Below are 22,074 nucleotides of genomic sequence, written 5' to 3' on the forward strand. Positions count from 1 at the left end.
CCATTGAAAACCGTAAGGTATCCTTGACTATTAAACACACGGTCCAAGTGAGACTTTCCACTTGAATTAATTCAGACTACAACATTACTTGTATGTGATTATGATTAGATCTATATTGTCAGCACAACAGTAATAATTTGTTAATAACTTCTTCTTTTTTAATACATTCATGTATATTGATATATCTTTTACGTACAACATTATCAGCAAGCACAGGAAAAGATAAAGGACGTTTTCTTCAACATGAAATAATTATCGTGCTTTTTTCTCTCTATAAAGGAAGTGACAATATCATTTGTGAAGATTTCCACTAATGATGACAGCAAAGTTGGCCTATATATACCAAAGTGGATGCCGTGACAAACCATATTGACTTGTTGCAGTAATGAAACACAAACATTATATCCAAAACATATTATTCAATAATATTTAGTTAATAGGAAATTGGTCTCTACAATTAAAACTCTAAATGGCTACTGTACTCTCTTAAAGGCAGTTGCAATCCTGCGTTGGTGTTAAAAATACACAATTCAGTGTTAATAAAAAGTTGTGAACGGAAGAAAATTATTGTGCGGTACAGATGACATCTACCAAGCATGGGGAAAAGCTGCAGTGGTGGAAAGCCGAACAAAGATCCATAACTTTCGAGATGAAAAGAGGTGATTAGGATAATTCTCGTGTGAGACACATTGAAAAGAACAAATTAAGTCATTACATTGAAAGGAACATGTTATTTCTTTTGATAAGGTGATGACATCCGTAGGTGCAATCCTACTGTTTTTTTGCATGAAACGAGGGTTTTCTCCTCGTGGTACTTGTATTCTTTATAAATTGAGTCGCTGTGACACAAAGACCTATCCAAAAATCAAAAGCACCCCCCCCCCCCCGTTAAACCTTAATAATGTCCATGACCGCTATCAGCTGTTCTATACACTCTTGTATTTAGCCATATAGGCCTACCGGTCAATGTGTGCAAGCTTGTGTGGTTATACAATAACACACCGAAATAGTTTCTCCATGTGGTTTTCTTCCACACTGTGAATTATCAGTAATACATTGCAGAACGCTAGACCTTCGTCGGCACATTACACACAACGAAATATTATTGCACTGTCGGCTACATTACTGCTAGTTGTCTGTGCCACAATAACCAGTGTTTTATAAACGGTCTCATTCGCGATAATATTTTCCCTCAAAGTGACGTTTACCAAATTCAAACGACCGATGGGGATGACCTAAACTGAAGTTTTGATAGAAGGAGATGAAATATCGCGTCATCATTTATTTTCCTACCAATTTTATCGCCACTCAAAGAGGTACACAGTACTAACCCTTTTGTTTATAAGTTCTTTAGAATCATAGCCTGAAAAAACAAAAGTAGTTTAGCACGCTGTGCTGCTTTTTTCTTTTTGGCCAAACCGTCATAAAAAGGTACGAGCAGCATGAATGTCACGAGACGCTTTATCTGTACGTTACTTTTGACTATACAAGTAATACGAAAACACAGTTATGGGATACGTAATTCAACACCCAATTTTACCATTAGACCCAATTCGAACTACAGCATCATTCAGCAATAACACGACTACACCTTAGAGTGCAGTGTATTTCCTTGAATGTAAAATATATATATGATTACTGAGTAAGGAATCATGATATTTTCGATGTTTAAAACTTTATTAAAATGTGTCTGTGTATAAGAGGTGGCATTATGCGGTGCCGAATGCCATATCCGATTAAAGAGCTTTTGTCATAGCAATAGTCTGTATTTACAGGATGTGATATTACGAAAGTTCATCTATTAGCACATATTCAGAAGACCATATTTCTTTCGAGTGTTCAGCATCGTGCTTGCTGCCCCTTTTATGCCCACTTAAAATCTACTTAGCTACTCAATGTATAAACATATAATTTCCATACGCAGAAGACAGCAGATGAGTTTCTTTCACTTTGAATGTGGCATACAGTACGACTTAGTCAATGGGCATGCAGGCAGTTGTTAACGTAAAAGTCAAAGTCGGGCAATGCTTTGGTCTTACAAACGATGAACTAGTTAGTATACACAGCACCATGAGAATCTTTTGGACGGAATCTTTGGTATAAAACATCGATGCTCACTGAGAAAACCTCTCTCTCTCTGCCATAAATGACACCGCCCCCTCTCCCCCATCTGCACCTAGTACTTCGCGGAGACACTTGATTTTACGAAGAGCCTCTATGACGTATGCAAACATGTACTTTCCTGGGATAAAATATTATCTGTGTAAATGACTCCATATCCTTGATAAAAGACTAGTGGCGGAAAACAATATTAATTGGTCATAACGTCGCCGTGATTTTGTAATTTTTCAGCATTTTGGTCATATTCATAGTGGCCATTCAATCGGCAATATCGAAACTTTTGCGAGTGTTCGAGACTGCAAGATATTTGGGCTCAAATCATGTCATCGTATCACCCACCTTCTCATTACCAAAGCACACAAACATACACACATATTATAGCACTAGTGTTCATACTGGTTCGATTATGTCTTGGTAAATTGTCTGCTCTACAGCAGCGAGTGGATTTTTGTTACATTTGAGTCTACTCATCTAAATTTTCTAGTCACAGTAACACGACACTGGTATTGTTCGATGATAAAAAGGGAAAAGTGTCTATGGGAGAGAGAGAAGCTTTGTCAATGAACAATGATTGTATATCTTAATACTGTTTCTAGGTGATGAGCTAGAAGTGGCTTGGGCCGCCATCAACACGCTCTGATCCCCTTAGACTGGCTGTATCACTGAAAAAAATAAATCGTCGTTCTTCGACGACAAAGGTCATTACTGCACACTCTGCAACTCGATTTCCATTCGCCCTCTCTTGCTTTTTTCTCGTACAATACCACAAGGACTTCGGTCATTCATAATGAAGTGGCAGACTGTGCAGTAATAAAGACCATTAGCGATTGTCACTGTCCGCTGTTGCGCGTAGCGGTAGTTTGGGCTATGAACTGTTGTCTTATTGTGATACCTTGATGCTGTTTGCGTGTTTGGTGTATTTGTCGTTATTTCTTTGTAAACTAGAATTAAATTATTTTAAGGGGTCTTTAACTTTAGATGACATCTGTTTTACTTCTATGATAGACAAGAAAAAAAAAACCCGAAAGACATTTACCTTTCTGGAGTTAGAAGAAAATTATGGTATCCATTTTCACGTCTACATGCAGAAGTAGTTACATGGTAATGGTGCACTAAAAATTTTGAACAAATAGAAGTAAGAAAAATGTGTAAGTGTGAGAAAAGACAAGTGACTCTGAAATTGAGGGAAACGTTGATGTCCTTTGGAAAACAACTAAGGGTAGTGCATGATTATAATGATAACGAAAATCTACTGAGTTAGGACAATAACAGCAAACATACAAACAGACAGACGTAAGTATCAACAAAGGTACATTAGTATGTATGAGTGAAAAATTAATACAGCCTGCTGAAAACCTACTCAGAAGTAGGTATCAGCAAGGTTATATGGCAAGCGAGGCAAAGGGGATTGTTGAGAATTTTCTCCAGAGCTTGATGATCGCGGCGCGTACCGTCATGCTGCCGTCTCGTCAGCATCATCATCGCCGTCGTCACCGCCTTCGATCGCGGCTTCGTCAGTGCCGTCGCCGCTATCCTCGACCTTGAAGTCCCAACGGACCTGGAAATTGTTGTTCTCACCGTCTTTCGTGTTGCTGCCGAAGGTGAAGTTCTCCCAGCCGATGCGATCGTCGTCGGAGATCACCTGCTGGATGTCACTGAAGCTGACAGAGCGGCGCCGGACGGAATCCGTTAGCGGTTGGTTCGACATCCGTTGCATTACGTCCATTTCGTAGTCGGCCGCCGAAGTCAGCAGGTCGGGGATGCTGCCGTTGAAGTTGTCGTAGAATGGAAAGCTAGCGCCACCTTCGATCAACTTCGGGCGAATCAGATGTTCGGAGTCCGAATCCGAGTCGGTGATGTAGAACATGCTGCCACTGCTGTTGTCGTCGGGGATGACGATGAATGAGCGGGGAGGTTTGGCCTCACCCACCGTGGTGTAGCTGGTCCCTACCACCGTTTCGGCCATCCTCGGCTCGTCCCCACTCTCACCGTCTGAACTGTATGTGCCGCGCCGCCTCCTGTTACGCCATTTGGCAATCTCCTCAGAATTCTCCATGATACTTGGACGGAACGGGAATGAATAATGAACACTTTAATCTATTTTCCCGCTAGATGGTACATTTATACTGACTTTATGAGAAATAGGGGACGAGGCAAGTCTTTCATAGGTATCAGCCCTTTGATATTTTCAAGGCACGTTTTGTGAACTCCCACAGAAACAATCTCGTTGCACTCTGAAATCGTGCTCTTACATCGATTCAATTCGTGAATACATTATTTGGTGTAGGAATTCCATATTCCATGTATTCTCACTTTGAGCCAGATTTGAAGAAACGTCTATTATTGCGGGGTTTTTTTTTAACTTCGATCCATTACAAACTGATGTTGCACTTTTCAAGTATACGCACATATATGATATATATACAGTATTTTAATTCATATTACATATTATATTTCATTGCATTATAATATTATGATATGATATGATATATGATATGATATTATATTATATCATATCATATTTCATTCTATATCATATCATATTTCGTGCTATTCTATTATATCTTATCTTATTCAAATATTATCAGTATATCAGATATACTTACTGCTGAGATTTGTTGAGACTCTTACACCAATAGATGAGAACTCCGAAAAGGATGACGAACAGAACACCGAGGACGCCACACACACTTGCCAAAATGATGATCAACATAGTTTCTGTTTAGAGACAGATAATAAGAAACAAAATGATATACCGTGGTATGTATAAAGTCCCCAAAAAAAGCATAACAGCAATTAAAATTCCGATCAGCTTATGATGATACCAAGAAACACTTACACAAGAAGGTATTTTCAGATAGTTAGTTACAGGATGATGATTGTATTCTCAATTGGCGACAGTAATTCCCCGATTCAGGGAGGCGATTACACATTCTTTTGTTATAATGTTAAGTTCACTGCAGTCCACCTTTTTTCTTCTTCTTTTTTTTTGTTAGGGAGCCTCATGCAGAATCCGGAAGAGTTGGCAGCCTGTTTACATACTTATATGCAGTGCCAAATGATACTTTGAATACTTGTTGCACATTTTTGCTGAAGATTTCATTACTCATTTTTGTTTAGATCGAAACTGTGATCGAAGAGACATAAGTGCCATCGCCCAACTCACATAAATATCTAAGTAAACACATTTCCGAGTGGGAAGAATGAGATGAGCAAACATAGCAAACAAAAATCCCCGTATGATATCATTATTTCTTGCCCAACAATCTTGACGATTATTTCACGGAACTAGTGACTTCGTTTCCGCACTTCGGCGTCGAAGGTTTTAAAAGAAACATTCTTACGACTATTGCCATCGTTCGTCGGGGTCCCCATCGTTGGAACTTCGATCTCCGTTTCGCAGCGCTCGCCGTTAAAGTTTTCAGGGCAGCTGTGATAAGATTGTATACAATGAAATAAAATGAAACAGAAAAGACGCATTAAAAGATTGATTCGAGGACACCTGCAGTGTTTCATGGACAATGAATTACTGTTTTTATCTTTGACTACTCATTCAAACAAAAATCGTGTATCGAAAATGGAGACGAACAATAATTCCATAAGTAAGAATGATCTATAAAAAAAAGCGCACCTGACCTGAGAATCATCACTAAGATCTTAGACAGAAGTGTGCTTATTGTGCAAACTGTTCATGCGAGTGCTACAACAATGACGTATATTATGCTGACACTGTAGCGTAATTTTGATCTGATTAAATGACCACTTAAATTTTCGTTTTCGGCCGATATGGTGACTTAAAAAAATATCCATCATTCTCATCATCAACTGTAACAGCAACAACAGAAACTAAATCATGCATCAAGACAATGTCATACTATAAATAGCACTATATAGGACAGAATCTAGCGACATTGCCCAATGCTTACTACATATACAAGATGGATGTGACCACTGCAGATAGATTTCGTAGTACCTGAAGTAGTAATATTATGATATTGTGTCGGACAGAGAGAGAGAGAGAGAGAGAGAGAGGGGGGGGGGACTACGTATGTGTTGCTCAAAGAGAAGAAACACGCATACAAAGCACACACACACAAAAAAAACCCGCATCGTCATAATGGTGGCAATATAACTATTTACCTGCACGTTGCTATGGTCTCATCACCGGTGGGCTCGACGCACTCTCCGCCGTTATAACAGTAGTTCCGGTTATCCTCGCAAGTCACATAACAACGGTTGTCGACAGGGCTCGGGTCGCAGACGACGCCCACGGGGCAGGGCAGTAGGTAACACACGTCTACTACTGTAAATTGGCCTGGAAGATAAAAAAAAGGAAGGGTTCAAGAATAACAGAACTTTAAAAGCTGAGGTGGTGTCGTGGTATTGCAGGAAGTAATACATCGACGATAAACTCGGTCGGAGAAAATCATCTTCACCTTCTCTGGATCGTCACGTAAGGTTGGTATTGAGACTGCAAAAACAGGCCGAAGACGGATTGCGCTTGGGTTCATTTACGTCGTATGAGCACACAATGAATGAATGAATAAAAATAATCGCAAGAATGGCTGAAGAACCAGTATGTGATCATAAATGAAAAGGCTAAATAAGAAACTTCAACGAATTAAAGCGAAACATGTAAAAACAGGCTCGGACGCTCTCTTCTAAATCTTACCCATCAATAGTATCTCACTGAAAGACATCAGGGTTTGTTTTTTTGTCTCTTGAAAAAAGACCTAAACCTTCCTTTTTGCTTCCTGCACGTATTCTCTGCGCTCTCCTTTCGTTTTTCGTACTTTTCATTTTCTCTTTCGTTCGCTCCTTAATATCCTCGCCGTCCTTATGAGGCTTCAGCCAAGAGGGCACACAGAACAATACCTTTTCAGGTCTCCGGAGTAATTCGTAAACACCGACAATCACGCTCCGTTCTAGCCGTCAAACGCAAACTAACAAAAATAACACGCTTCACACTAAGATACTGAAATGACTGTATTTTTCCCAAGACATAGTTTAGAATGATAGAATAAGTAGATGGCAAACTAAAACTAAACCGAGACTGATCTCTGTTCAGGGATATACCACGATCCCAAATCTCTAGCTCTAAGTTTATACCTACAAGTCAGTCTATCTATCTATCTATCTATCTATCTATCTATCTATCTATCTACATGTATCTGTGCATGGATATGCGAACTGTTATAATGCCTTGCTTACCGCTGTCATCGAGAGCCGCCATGTTGTCGACGGAGAAGTTACCAAGCTGACCTCCCGCCTGCTCAACGGCGTTATAGAGGACGTCGACGACGCCAAGCTTGGACGACTCGTCGAGACTGGTCCCGAAGACTAATTTGACTTCCGGAATCACGCTTCCTTGTCTAAATGGCAAAACAAAACAAACAAATATATATATATATAGAGAGAAAAAGAATATGAGAAAATAAATATGAAATAGAGGACATTCACGTTGAATAATGGACAAAGCTCTAAGATCATGGGTTCGAATCCTGTCCAAGCGCTCACATCCCTATATCAAAGGTTTATACCAACCTTGTCCATCTGGACCCAAATGCCTAGGCAGGTTCACTCTTGCAAGAGTTGCGCTTGATGATTTTTGTTTTTTAACTTCTCTATCGGGGCGTTGATAATGCAATGGCACTATCAGTGCTCTGAATAGAATAAGTATCAAATTGATGGACACGACAGATTTCTAAGTGTGAATCACAGACAGGTAGTCTCTCATCACCCTTCGTATTTTGAATATCTTGATCTCTGACGCACGGGCGTTTTATGAGAAGTTGTACCTTTGCGGAAGAAAATGGACTGAATTTCGGCACCCCGACGTGTAAAAATCGACGAGGAGTTGATTCGCATTTTCCGGCCCTTTTAAATTCATTCGAGTAATAATCATAGAGGCATAAATACTCACAAGAATCTAATCACGTCGATGGCTCTCAGGTCGTCGTTCCCTTCGTACACATCATTCATCTGTCGGACAGACGATCAAATGATACAGTTAAAACAGTGTTGTTTCAAACAATGCTGATTCTCACCTATATACATAATATAATATTTAGACATCTATATTGACTTCCGGATCATCGAATTAGCTAGTAATTTCCGTTAGTTATTTTCTTACATTCTGCAGCCACATTCTGAGACTCGAACTGAATTGGTGTTGATAACAGATTGCTAGAATCGATGCAAGGATGCAACCACGACTTCTGCTACTGCCATATTTATAATCATGTTTCTTTTAATGTTGAAAAAACAAATGATAATGAAGATGATACAGGTAAGAATGACAATGTTAGAAATAATGATGATTATCATAATAACATATCAATAATAGGGCCTATACATGCCACTGATGAAAGTAACAGACTTTTACGAATTGTGATGATATGGCCATTAATGAGCTATTTTCCTATATCGAATCATACATTGCTCGTGCTTTTCCTTTTCACAAATGATTTGTTGGCGCTGTTGTTTGCCATTTTCTTCGGAGACAGTGAGATCCTCCCTCTGTTTGCGTCTCGAAGTGTTATACTACATGACACGAAATATGAAACCCTGTCTGGAAATTGAAATTAATTTTCATGACGTAGGTGTCATCAAAAGTCACGTGATTACTCACCACTTCCACGACCTCAGTTTCCAGCGCGACGAACTCTGGTGAATCGGACCTTGTGAGTGCGTCAGTGAACTGTCGACCGGTTATGCGGAAGCGAAGCAGAACATCATTGGCACCCTCTGACAAAAAGGCAAGAGAGAGAAAACGTCAGAAGACGTACCATGCAAATGTTCTATCATGTTATATCAAATGTACTCTGTCATTCCGTTTACTTCGACGTCAACTTCACGTTTGTGATAACATGAAATCCGAAATGCAAATCTAGACATATTTTAGGTGCCAACGTTTTTATATTATTCACAATTGGCCACAGTTCGTTATGGAAGGCTTGAAGGGACATCGTGTCAAAAACGTGTTTACGATGTCCCATCAGACCTTCAATACAAGCTATATGATGCAGGTTTCGCAAGGCAGCCTAAATTTATCAAGTGCAGACCATGGTGCAGACATGAGATTTTATAGCATTTTCTTATTACTTAATCGATACCTTAATTCTTTCTCTCAAAGACGTTCTAGGACAATATTACGATAACGTGATAGTGAACCTAGTTATATTCTCAGTGTGATTTTTTTGCAGATAGTGATGTCTTTCCCACTTTCTTTTGTATGACTCGCAACCATGAAGCGAAAAGTAACCAATAGTTGAAATGTTCTATTTGAAACAAAATGTTTTGTAAGCAAAATCTATTTTCGTTGAATGTACCTGTAAACAACGCCTGCTGGGTGGCAGTAGTATCCACTGTGGCACGGAGTGTAGTTGACAGAGCAGTCAGTAATGTGGATTCGCTCTCTTCCGACGTTGATGCCGACTGTTCAAAAGTCGGGAGAGCTGTCGCGGTAGTGTTCGTTCCGTCGTCCGTTGTTGAGTTCGTCGACAAAAACGATGTGGCATTTGATCCACCAGGGGTGCTGGGAGCCGATGTCGTGGTTGTATCGTTAACGATTGAAGAATTACTCGGCTCTGTTTCGCTGGACACATTTGATGGGTCCTGAGTCATTTCAGTCGTTGAATTCAGACTTTGGTAATTGGTCGTGAACGAGTCTAATGTAGAATATAGGGATGGCGATGTCGAAAGGGAAGACTCATTCGCCGATATCGACGTAGTCGTTGAAGAGGCATTTGTAGCAAGTGTCGTTCCTACTGTCGACGTGGGCGCTGGTGCAGTTGTTGCGGTGGTCACGTTGACAAATGCATGAGTGGATGAATTCGTAATCGTTGAATCATTGTAGTTCAAAGTTGTATTCATATCCCCAGGACTCGTGGTCATGTTGGTCAACGCGGACGAAGCGTTCGTCGGGCCAGTTGGTTCCGACGTGAAAAGAGTCGGATCACTCGTACTCCCTACCGCTGTTGTCGAGGGCACACTCCGTGTTGTGGATGCACTTCTTGTAGTTGAAACAAAGGTAGTCTGAGTTGTAGCTGTAGAAGTCTCCGGGCTAGTGATGATCGGCGACATCACCGGCGACGTCGGAAGAAGCGACGGAGTTGAAGTGACGTTGTCGTTGTCAGTAATATTATTCGTTCTGACACTAGTAGTAAGATTCACCATACCTTGCGTGCTATTTTCGGCTACATTTGGTGTTGTTGTATTTGTTACAGGGAGGGGAGTTGTAGTTACTACGGACGACGTGCTATTGCTTGTAAGCATTGTTGCGTTTGCAACAGTTGTGATATTCTCCGGAGCAAGTGTTGCATTCGGACGCAACGACGGCATAGTTGTTCGTCCAGTACTGATATATTTCGTAGTTACTCCTCCCATACTCTCATCAGTTGTTCCATGCGTGTAACTTTCAGTAGTTTCTGACGTTGTACTGGCTATGGTTGTATGACTTGTGCTACCCAAAGTTGTAGGGGATGATGTAGTTCTCATCAACGTAGTTTGAACCGTATCACTCATTGTGGTCTGTAGTGTAGTTGCACTGATGGTGGAAGAAGCTAACGTGCTATTCGTAGTTGTATTTGGTGTTGTAGTATTGGATTCGGTGGTCAAATACGTGTAATTCACAGTGGTGTTAGGTGTCGTGATACCAACTGTAGTAGTTTGATAAGTGTAATTCTGAGTAGCATTTAGTGTCTCTGTGCTGGTTGTAGTACTAGCGTTTGGTGCTTTGGTACTGCTTTCCTGAGTTTGATTTGTGTAATTCAAAGCGGAGTTACCTGTCGTGACGCCAACGGTAGTAGTTTGATGCGTGTAATTCAGAGTGGCGTTTGGTGTTTCTGTACTGGCTTCAGTAGTTTGATTCGTGTAACTCACAGTGGTATTTGGTGTTGTGTCACTGATGTTTAATGTTGTGTTACTAGATGCAGTTGTCTGATATGTGTGATTCATAGTTATATTTGGTGTAGCAGAAGTAGTTGTTACATTGAAGGGAAATTCTGTCGTGTAATTATAAGTAGCTGGGGTCGTTGTAATATTTGCTGCAGTCGTAAAGAGTGGCATCGTCGTTGACGATGTGACGTTATCAAACGTTTGATTTGACGTGATCGAAATATCATCCGTTGTTACGTTCACAGGTGTCTGAGAAGTTGATATTGCAGCAGTAGTCGACATAGTTGTGGTAACAAAGCTTGTGCTGTTTATGAGTGACGTGACGTTGCCGTCAGTAGTTGACACATTGTTCCCGTCACTGTTGTCGGAGATGGTGGCCACAGGTTCTGATGTCGAGTTTTGCGATTGCAAAAGGGTGGTCGAGAACGTGGTCGAGGAGTTGTAGCCTCCAGTAAAACCTGTCGTGAAGTTGGATTCATGCGTGGAAGTGGTCATTGCCCGCCCGGTGGTACTAGGTGTAGGTTGGGTGCTGAAGACGTTCGATGGTACAGTTGGCGTCAAATTGCCTTCGGTCGTGCGCACAGATTCGAGAGTTGCACCATCCGATGTGGTTTGCGGTGCCTCTGCTTCCGATGTTGTTGGAAGCGGTGGCTCGGTGGTGGTCGAGTTTCCCTCTGTCGAAGTGGCGTTACCTTCACCTGCACCTTTTCCCGGAGGTGTGGTGCGCTCAGATGGAAACAGCACGTCCGAGTATAGATTGGTCCAGTACTCATCGTACGACTTGACAATAGTGGCCCTGTAGAGCGATGAGAAATGTAGCGCGACACGTGAACAGAGCGGAGTTACATCAAAAGGGCTTCTTATGTATTAGCATTAAGTAAATGGTTACACGATCTCGTGTTTTCTTTTTTCCTTTTTTGACATGACCATTAAGCAAAGTCTTCATTGATGAGCTCCCACTATTATTTCTATTCCACTCTAGAAATGTCGAGTTTATGCAATGCCACACCCATTCACCGGATCATCTATTTATACATGTAGCATGTCTATCTCTCAAATGGCTGGAGACTGTAATGTAGACATAGTCACAATGATGATAACATTTTTACAACGTTAAAAAGGGCGAAAATGGTCATCGTGATAACACACTTCAAAACGCCAGACCACTTTTCTACAACTATTACCATTGCTACCACTGCAACTAGTAATGGTAGCGATAACACAAATCATCACCATCTTCATTTCCATCATCATCAGTGCCGGACTCAAGTGAAAGCTAGGTAATCTATTGAAAAGAACATCAACTTTTCGTCGACTACGACTTTGTTAAAAACAAAAGGCAAAAAAAAAATATATGGGTATAGCATTAGTCCGCAAAACGTCTCTCGAGCACACTGCACAACCCATTATCAGTGAACATGACGTCACATGGTGCTTAATTAGCAGATGTGGACCAAGGCGTGTCCCTCATTTGACCTTTCTTCGCAATTTTCGTCTGTACAATGGACAAAAGTCCGAGAGTATAATCAATGATCTGTCTGCCGTTTTATCAGAGGAAGGCTAACAATGATACGCACATGGTACGAAACGGAAATAAATCCTTCTCTAAATATACCACATACTACCATAACTTATGGTGTCTCTTCTGGTTTGATTATTCTGCATTTTTTTTTCCACAAAGATTCATCTTTTCTATCCTCTTTGAATGAAGCATACTCTTTGTGGATAGAGCAGTGGTGGGAAACGCGTAATTATGAACTTTGTATAACGCCCAGATTATAGAGAGCAATGTAAAAAGGTTCCCCAACAGGTGCCATGAGGACAGGTGCCACGAGGGGAGGCATAATACTTGACTTGTGTTCTCCTGCCTTGAAAGCAGTATCTGTCATTCTTTGCTGATGCTCATAATCTGCATCATCTGTGTGATGCACACCCATAGATGTATATGCACATGATGCAATAAAATCTCATCCTCATAAGAATATGGGAGGTAGGGCCTACAGTGTGATGCAGTGTGACAGAGTGAATAAATGATGATAGTGATGATAATGATGGTGGTGAAAATAATGAAAATGATGATGATGATGATAATGATAATGATGATGGTGATGGTAACAATAATGATGATGGTGATGACAGTGGTGTGGTGGTGATGATGATGATGATAACAATATTATTGATTACGATGATGACGACATGATAATTAAAATGTGGATGAAATAATAGCATGGTGATGATAATATCAATGATAAATTATGCTAGTAAACATGATAATGGCAATAATGAAAACAACAGTCATCGTCGCTACCAGCGTCGTCGTCGTTGTCGTCGTCGTCGTCGTCATCATCATCATCATCATCACTATCATCATCATCATCCAAACAAGCGTTTGAATCATGTCAACACTTGAATTACAAACAATCAGCACAGTAAATATCACAGGTCCAGGAAGGCTACTCCCATAAAGACAGGACGATAACTTGCATTATCACGTTCGTTTAAAAATAAAACAGTGACCTCATTATAGGCACATGTTTCTCCTATGATATTTGGGTCAACATCCTGACATAATTGGCCCATTTTTTTCTAATTTATCTACTTTTTTTTACCCTGCATGACAGTTATTCTTTAGACACCGATGCAGACTAGTGTCCCAGATACAGAGCGTGTCCCATTAAAAAAAGAACGACGCGCGAGAATTTTGACAGGTGGGCTGAACAATACTTAGTATTTCGAGACTTCCTCTCTATTTTTTTTTCTACTTTTCCCTACACCTCCCCTCCCCGAAAAAAAAAATCATAGTTCTTTCATCAGCGCTAGGACTTGCACGGCGGGGAACTAGCAGAAGGTTGTTCAGGAATAACGAGAGTCGTAAAAATGGCAAGAAACGTGGAGAAGATAATCATTCGACGTCAATATTTACTAGTATATAATTCAAACATAATATTGTGTATCATCAACCATGCACTCGTCAAGCTGACCTCCTTGTCGAAACGTCAGCAATCTTCACAGAGAATGAAATTTGCAAGAACTATCCCAAACCATGTTTCATAATGAGTTGATTTCAATGATAAGAGTAAAATCAGAGCAAAGCAGAACGCTAGAAGTTTCATCAAAATGAGACATAAAGTAAAACGATAGAGTTTCATACGTTTTCACCGAATGGTAACATTGGTCGTAACCGCTATAATGCAAATTAACTGAGGTGATGATGCCACTTTATAATGATAGTTCAGAACTCACCCTTTAATTTTAGCACGAAAACAAATCATGATGATTACAAAATTACTTTTATGTGCATGGTCTGTGGTTCAGCAGGTACAACATCTTTTCCTCCAATGTCATTATGCTGAATTATTGCAACATAACACATTTTTTACTGCGAAGGAAACACTTTTTTCTCTCTCTCTTTTTGATTATTATGTTAAAATGAAAAAAAAAATTGTGAAGACTTTCCCGGCCAACGGGAGACTTATGAATTAAATTAGATTGAATATATTTCTACATCACGCCGTGGAAACCCTGATCAGCTGAACTGGTTACTATCAGGGGTCCACGATGAAGTAATACCTCGTGAGGTATATACCTCATGTATTTGGCCTATATGCCGTTGCTACCAATATATCTGCTTTGTGAAAGGAAAGAATTCCATAATTCCCCTATTTTAGGTCCCATTTTTGATGAACCTTTTACCATTCCGATGATAATTGATACTACCCAATTTAGTAAAGCCAGCATGAAATTTGATGAGGAATTCGACTTTAACATTCGCATTGCCAGTGCTCTTGTTTTTGTTTTTGTTTGTATTTGTGTCCATGATTCTTTCTTGCGCCGGACAAAATGATGTTGAAGGAGTCTTGTAGGTGGAAACAAGTATACTGTACCTGAAATATAGGTCCGTTGCATCCTCCTTCTTCGACGTACGCCAAACGAACGCCGCGCCGAGCTTCAAGCTCCGCTCGCTGTGGGTGACCGCCGAGTCGCTGTCGCCGCCGCACGCCACGCCCACTTGACCGGTGGGGATGCGGAGGAACCTGCCGACAGGACCGTCTCCTCCAACTTGACGCGCCTGGATGAAGAATCCCCTGAATAGATTATTCTCCGTACCTTCAAGCAACACTGGAGGGATGCAGACAGACAAAAAAAAAAAAGGAATATGCACGCTCATTAAAAACAAACAACAAGAAAGTAAACAAACAGGCGCCAGGTTAAAGGTATAGTTTACCATTGGGAGCAGTGATTGAAAAAAAAATCGAGATATCACATTTGATGCATATATGTAGATCTGTTGTATCACAAAACATCCTGCCATGTAAAGATTTTGCAATAAAGCCTAAAATATAAGGCGATATCACTATTTTTCTTAATAAACCATAACTGTAGACGGTTTAGTCTGGAAGCATTTTTATTACAACTATTGTTCACATTTTGTATGCTTAACAATACTTAATATTAATTATACTGATTCAATTTTTTTTAATTGGTTGTTTCTGTCTCAACTCACACTTTAAAACTATCTTGAAGCATTATAGCTGGGTTTTTGTTTCCTCTGCAAATGGTAAATTATGCCTTTAATGGACTTCGTCATACAGATGGCATGAATGTGGAACCTATAATTGCAGACAAATTATAATGGATATAACTCTTCTGATAAACTTACAAAATACACAGCACTCACACACACTCACACATGCACACGCATATCTCATCTGATATGATTAGGTAGTGTATGACAGGTATATAGTAGCACATTGGTTATCAACGTTCTGATTATACATTGTATACTGTTTAACGTCGCTTTCGTCTTGTCGGTATTACTTGATATAGATATAAGATCTATCCTAACAATCGTCGTTTCGGAGAAAGAACGCACCCCTCATTCAGTTGTCACTATTCGGCTCCTTGGCCTTTAGCCAGGATTATGGGTAATGTTAAGAACCAACATTAACAATGTTAAAGTCATACTAACATTGCGGAGCTTTTCATGGGCCATTGAATTGCAGGTGGTTTGCACTCTTGGATAGAATAGTACGAGGTTGGCCCGAGGTTTGACCCTGTTTGTGCGACACTATAACTACTGTATATGCATGTTTGCCCTATTACAATATGTTTTCCCCACCGCCTCCCCTTTGTGCCTTGCGTGTGTTTAATTTCTTGTCGGCCTTATACGTCTAATGTTGGAGCTCTGGTGACGAAATATTTGCAGAGAATGGAGTATCGACACGATGGCCTCAAGATCACCATCTGACCCAACCAAGTTTGAAGAACATGGAAACCCACTAGCTACGTACTGAATCACATTCTTTTACGCTTTTCGCACTTATTCATAACCATCAACAGAACTGTCTTCTTCTACGTCTACTTCTACTACTACTAACTGCTACTACTGCTACTACTACTACTGCTGCAACTATGTACTACTGTACTACGGTTTACAACGTATTCCAATGCTAAACATAATCATACTGGTCGTTCAGACACCCAGAAAGCTTGGCCGATGATTGTTCCACATTTCAATGACAGACCAGTTAACAGTATGTATACAAATTTGATGCATTAATATCTAAATACCAAAGGTTATGCATACATTAGTTGCCTAGTAGATTGGACATTTAGTTATACAGGTTCAGTGAAAATACCCATAGCTTTGAATACACTAAACACACCCTTGTAAATCGTCCCTTTGGACGCAAATCTCATTTATCCTGTTTCTATTTCAGTTTTTGAGATCGATAACCCGACACTCTGCGATGTGTATCAAACAGCGGCGAAGCTTTGAATATGCCCTATGAAATCATACGTCAGGAACGCAAAGGAATGTGACATCTGTTTGCAGTCTTTAAACAGCTGTTTGGAAAGCATCTGCATGGCATTTGAATGACGAGAGCCATTCTATTTATCCATGGCCATAATATGCCTACAGGTTATCTATCACTTCTTTTTATATGGCGTTGCTTTGGAATGAAAACATAAGAATCTTTACTTTGTAGCTTTTACCCCCATCTCCGATATTGATATTACCCTAAGATACACACACAATATGCGTGGAGATATATCCTACAAACCATATAACCATATAAAACTGAACAGTTTGGAGACGGACGTCGTTTTTCTGTGTGCACACCGTAAACTGTAAATCATGTGACACGAAATGCCGTAATAAGTCATTAATTCAATCGCATCAATTTTTCTCCAGCAGCCTCTAGACACGAGCCGTGATGTTCATGTTGTATTATGCGCTTTGAAGAAATACAACAACAGTGAGACACTGACAGTACATGTAATGGTATACAAAAGATTAAAGCATGAAAGCCCAGTACATTGGATTTCTTGATTTCTTATTACTCCATCAGCCACCTTTGTCAATCACCTATGTTGATAAAGGCGAGTCCTCTTCAACGTTTTGAGATGGCAAGACAGCGAGAGGAAGACATCCATCCTACCTCATGTCCCAATTCACGGACTCTCGACGAGAGAATTTAAATCTCATGCCTGCCTTCACAGCCAGTGGATAGCTATAGAGCAAAACAGACATCTGCTCGAGGTTCATCCCCTAAACAAGATCATTAGGACCTGATACAAACTAATGTTCATGGATAGAAGGAATAGCTCATTCCGTGTAGAACAATAAGCACGTTATCATCGTACACGTTGAGCTTTAGCAAAGAGAGGGGAGAGCGAACAAACAGAAAAAAAACCCATAATGCGTGTTATGGCTGAATTAATGCTTACGCGATTTTTTTTTCTTTTTTTTAACACGTGGTCTGGGGTCATGGATGGCAGAATCATGCAAACATTGAATTATAAAGTGTTCCCCACCTTATGTCAATATACATAGTGCAATTCTTCATTCCATTGACATTAGGGCCAAACAGAACGAGGGTTGCTTGATATGAGTTCCACCCTTGTATGTTTGAACAATTGACAACAAGGATATGAAAAGCAGATGGCAAATCATAATTATAACGATAACAATAACCATAACCACAAAAAAGATGGCTGCGACAAAGTCACGGCTGGTTGTTGGAACACACAAACGATCAATGCCTGTTTATTGAGATAGTGTATAGCGTCTTTTGTCGTAATTTGCAGACTTATCTATTCTTTCTTTTCTTGGTATTTAGTCGTAAAGAGATATGCGCCGTGAACTTAAAACGTTGATTCGATTATCCGACCCAAGTAACTTGGGGAGGGGGGTAGGGTTGAGTATGATTAAGCACCACATCTGTTAATACATGATTATGACAAAATGTTGCTCAAATTCCTGAAATTTCAGAATATACACCCTGAAATTTTCGGAAGTTACTTCCGCACATGTGAGCATGATGTTACTATCCATTATTTTCTGTTTACTTACTTTCATTTTAATTACTTATTTTTCACTTTCTTTGGATGGATAACTTCGGCCATTCCAAAACACACATTAAAACATATTGTACTTATTCGATCATTTCTAATTATCGCCACGGCAGCAGCAACGTTGAAGGTGTAACATTAAAGTTGAAGTGAACTCGACAGTCGTCAAACTGCGGCTCCGGAGTACTGGTGAATGCAAAGCTGACTACAGAAGACCTCGCATGTCGGACCATTAACCTTGATTGAAGATTCTGTTTCAATAAAGCGTTCACCATCAGTGTTTTGCCCCCATTCCCCATGATTCGGATTAACATGCAAACAAGGAAATCTTCATCGATGAGTTCTGAACGCGGGACGCAAACCAAAACATTCAAATAATCTGATTAGTCTCCACTTTCCCCTTCTTTTCTATTTTCCCTCTTTTTATGTTATCTTTACACGAATGTAGTCGAGGTCAGTGATTTTAGTGGCGCCATGTATACCCGGTGTATATCACTACCAACTTGTGCAATGTACCGCCACTGAAACAAGGTGTGTATTACTTCTGGAAGCACGCATGGATTTGAAAACGAAAACATAAAACTCCGGAAATGGAAATGTCTCACTCACGTCACACTATATGGGGGCGAGTTTGAGGGAGATTGCTTTTCACTGAATAACAGAAGGAGATACTTTGAAGTGAGAGGGGGATAAAATGAAACAGAGTGAAAGGGGGGGGGGGGCGGTGGTGATTGAAAGAAGAGGTAAGGAGACCGCGTTATACTGCTTTAAAGGAGAGAAAAAGGAGGCTCGTTGTATGCCGATCGGATCATGTCTTTCTTGGCTTCCACTGACCCTTCAAGGCCTGCTGTGGCTTCGTCACGCTTGATGTTTTTTTTTTAGTGTTTTGCACAACCAGTCGAAAGTATGTATATACCTCTCTGTATTTTCTTTATTACAAGACTACGCCTCCAACATCTACCACCTGTTGCTTCGAAACAAACTGCTGAATGTTTACAGGTGCCGCAACCAGTGAGGTGTTCGTCTCACCTCCCTGCTGCAACCAACGTAGTATAAAATTTAGTAATTTTTGTTGCCTGTGCACATCATCCTGAATTCTTTTCGTTTTCTTCTTTAAAATCATTACATTGGTCAGGCACCAGACTAAATTAGAATATCCGAAATAACAATTTTTCTTAAAGGACAAATACACATTCTCTCGACTTTTTACCGCAAGGATATTATCCTCTCTGTTTTCTGAACGAGGCATGCCAAGTACTCTTTTATATTAGAAATATGAAAATTGATATGAGGAATCATCTCATTGTTTGTTTGGTTTTTTTTTTCTATATGGCTCCATCACTAATGACATCACGAATTGTTGCAGTCTTCTTATCCAGCGGTGGCAGCACCAAGTCTTTGAATGAAAAGCCTAACTTTTGAACTGATCATAGGATTTTCCTCGAATTTCACTGAAGCGCTCTATTGCTACATTCACTGAATCCCACATTCATATTTTGGGGTAGATTCTTTTTTTAATGATGATGACAATGATCATGTTATTGTCATTGAAAGTAACATTGATTATGATAATTGGCAACTGAAATGAATACGTTAATACAACGATAATGCTATGGGATTTTTTCGTGAAAATATTCATAACAATCTTCGAATTTGAATTTGAATTTGAATTTGAATATGAATTTGAATGAAATCGTCATAAGCTGTCATGCATGCTGATGGTATATGTAGCAGGCTGTGCGATGTCACTATACCATATCTAGACAAATAACTGTATCAACTTGGGTGCTGCTTATACATGGGTGAATCAGGCCTCTAAGCCACAACTATAACAACAACAACAACGACTACAAAATCTAATCTTAAATGAGGCTTTTCATCGGACTTCAAAGCTGGACATCACTGGTAATTCATCTCAGTCTACAATTTACCTTGAACCAGAGTTGCTCCTTGCGTGTTAATTAGAACTGATGTTGTGATGTTCACACCAAGGAGAGCTAAATTATCCTGAGGCGATCCTCCATGCAATGGGACCATGTCCTGGCAGGCTTCGAGAGGCGCCCCAGTCGGGTAGCCATCGGTAGCCGTGATCGTTCCCCCGGCGAGCCACACAATTGCCGCGCACAAAATCCATCGCCACGGTGATAAAGATCTGAACGTCCGAATCACCATCGCCGGCGAAATCGAGTCGGTCTTCCTTCTTCATCGACTTCGGTTTCCTAAGTTCGACAGGAAAATGCGAACATCTCCCACGAGTCCCTGATCATGCTTCTCTGACCTGTGTAACGCATATAACATGAACCCACACAATGATGCACGCATTACTACCCTTCAGTCTTAGCAGTCGGTTCTCTTTCAAGCAAGAGCTAGTGCCAGCTTTGAATGCGAACAATACTCGTGCACTGTTACGTCATCTCATATTGTCACGTTAAATTCCGAAGCAGTGATCACTTTCTCCTCCTTGTCCTCCATCAAGGGTCCCGCTACGCTTTACCAGCTCGCGAATCAACGCACGGTATGTAACGTCCTCGCTGAAGTTCTTTGAAAGCTTCGCGGCATCACTCACATTATATGTTTACATGGACTTTGGAAACTGCAGGGAACAGGACAACCGTAGACTGCAACTGCTTTCGAGCAAACATCTACTTTGTGACAAAAATGAAAGAAAGAAAGAAAGGAGTACCCATCGTCTCCCTCCGCAGATACTTGCTCAACCGCTGAATGTATGTTTAGCCTTGTTGCCTCACACTTGGAATAAACTGTGCGTCCGTTGTGTGTGTGGTTTTTTTTTCCCTAGTCTGTTCCTGTTTGGCGACAATACGCGGTCTCTTTTCGAGATGTATTTTTGGGTGGGGCGCCACAGAGAGCTCGTGTGCGCCATTCATCGAAGCCATTCGACTATGATATTCGAATGACTCAGTTCTGTACCGTGTCGATGCCACTGGGTGTGTACCGGGTACTCACCAGCTTCCCTGTTCGGGTGGTGGTATGTATGCATAGTGGTAAAAATAAAGAGCTTTTTTTTTTTCCCTAAATGGGTGCGGGTGAATGATTACTAGTCTCTACTATAGTGCATATTGTAGGTGGAAGTCAGCGACTCAACTTGTGATTGTTTTGAGATTATACAGAGGTGAGCAAGCGCAAGGGATCTGGAGTTGTCGTTCTTCTGCAGTAGCAGTTGGCCAGTTTTTCTTTACCCCTGTATGGCAGAGCAAGCAGATTAGCTCGACGGAAGCTAAACCTATCACATCGCAATGGCAAACGTGAATAAGAAAAATACTGTCACTTCATTCTTCGGAGTAAGGAAACTACCGCCACCAGCGTATTGCCATCATGTGCTTTGTTACTTATTAAGATTTACCTATATATTACTCGTTTCTCGTGTATCCCTATATCACACACAACCTGTAATCTTGATATGAACATAATTGATAATCACGAAGCACGGGGCAGTTCGTTGAGAACCATTTAACAAAACCAATCCCGTTTTCTGACGTTAATATATCAGGCTTTAAGGCTAATGCTCTTATCGAAATATCAAAGGTTTTCTAATATCAGCGCAGACAAATTGGTAAGAACTATCACCTAAAATAATGGAACATACGATACAGACATACTCGTACGTAAATATTGTTACTAGTATTCAACGATATTTCTGCGACGTACCCACATCGTAGATGCGCATTGTTTTATATTCCC

General features: G+C 40.4%; 1 protein-coding gene across 1 annotated transcript; it reads right to left on the reverse strand.

Moving 5' to 3' along the window:
* Positions 1-1,420: 1,420 nt before the first annotated feature.
* On the reverse strand, positions 1,421-21,078 carry LOC139712296 (uncharacterized). Its single transcript, XM_071624135.1, has 10 exons — positions 20,307-21,078; positions 14,904-15,138; positions 9,453-11,815; positions 8,753-8,868; positions 8,045-8,103; positions 7,333-7,493; positions 6,262-6,436; positions 5,466-5,551; positions 4,728-4,839; positions 1,421-4,181 (listed from the first exon to the last, which is right to left on the reverse strand). Exons 1-10 carry the CDS (start codon positions 20,545-20,547, stop codon positions 3,575-3,577), a joined length of 4,155 nt encoding a protein of 1,384 aa, XP_071480236.1. The 5' UTR covers positions 20,548-21,078; the 3' UTR covers positions 1,421-3,574.
* Positions 21,079-22,074: the final 996 nt, after the last annotated feature.

The sequence above is a fragment of the Diadema antillarum genome, unplaced genomic scaffold, assembly GCF_040938485.1.
Source record: "Diadema antillarum isolate AM-2024a unplaced genomic scaffold, OU_Dant_1.0 seq00001788_RagTag, whole genome shotgun sequence".
Classification (NCBI taxonomy): Eukaryota; Metazoa; Echinodermata; class Echinoidea; order Diadematoida; family Diadematidae; genus Diadema; species Diadema antillarum.

Excerpts from the sequence above, each read along its gene's own strand:
- LOC139712296 (XM_071624135.1), bottom strand. The coding sequence starts at position 20,547 with ATGGTGATTCGGACGTTCAGATCTTTATCACCGTGGCGATGGATTTTG. Across the intron at positions 8,104-8,752 it reads AAACTGAGGTCGTGGAAGTG|ATGAATGATGTGTACGAAGG; the intron begins GTGAGTAATCAC and ends TCTGTCCGACAG. Across the intron at positions 4,840-5,465 it reads GACGAACGATGGCAATAGTC|AAACTATGTTGATCATCATT; the intron begins GTAAGAATGTTT and ends GTCTCTAAACAG.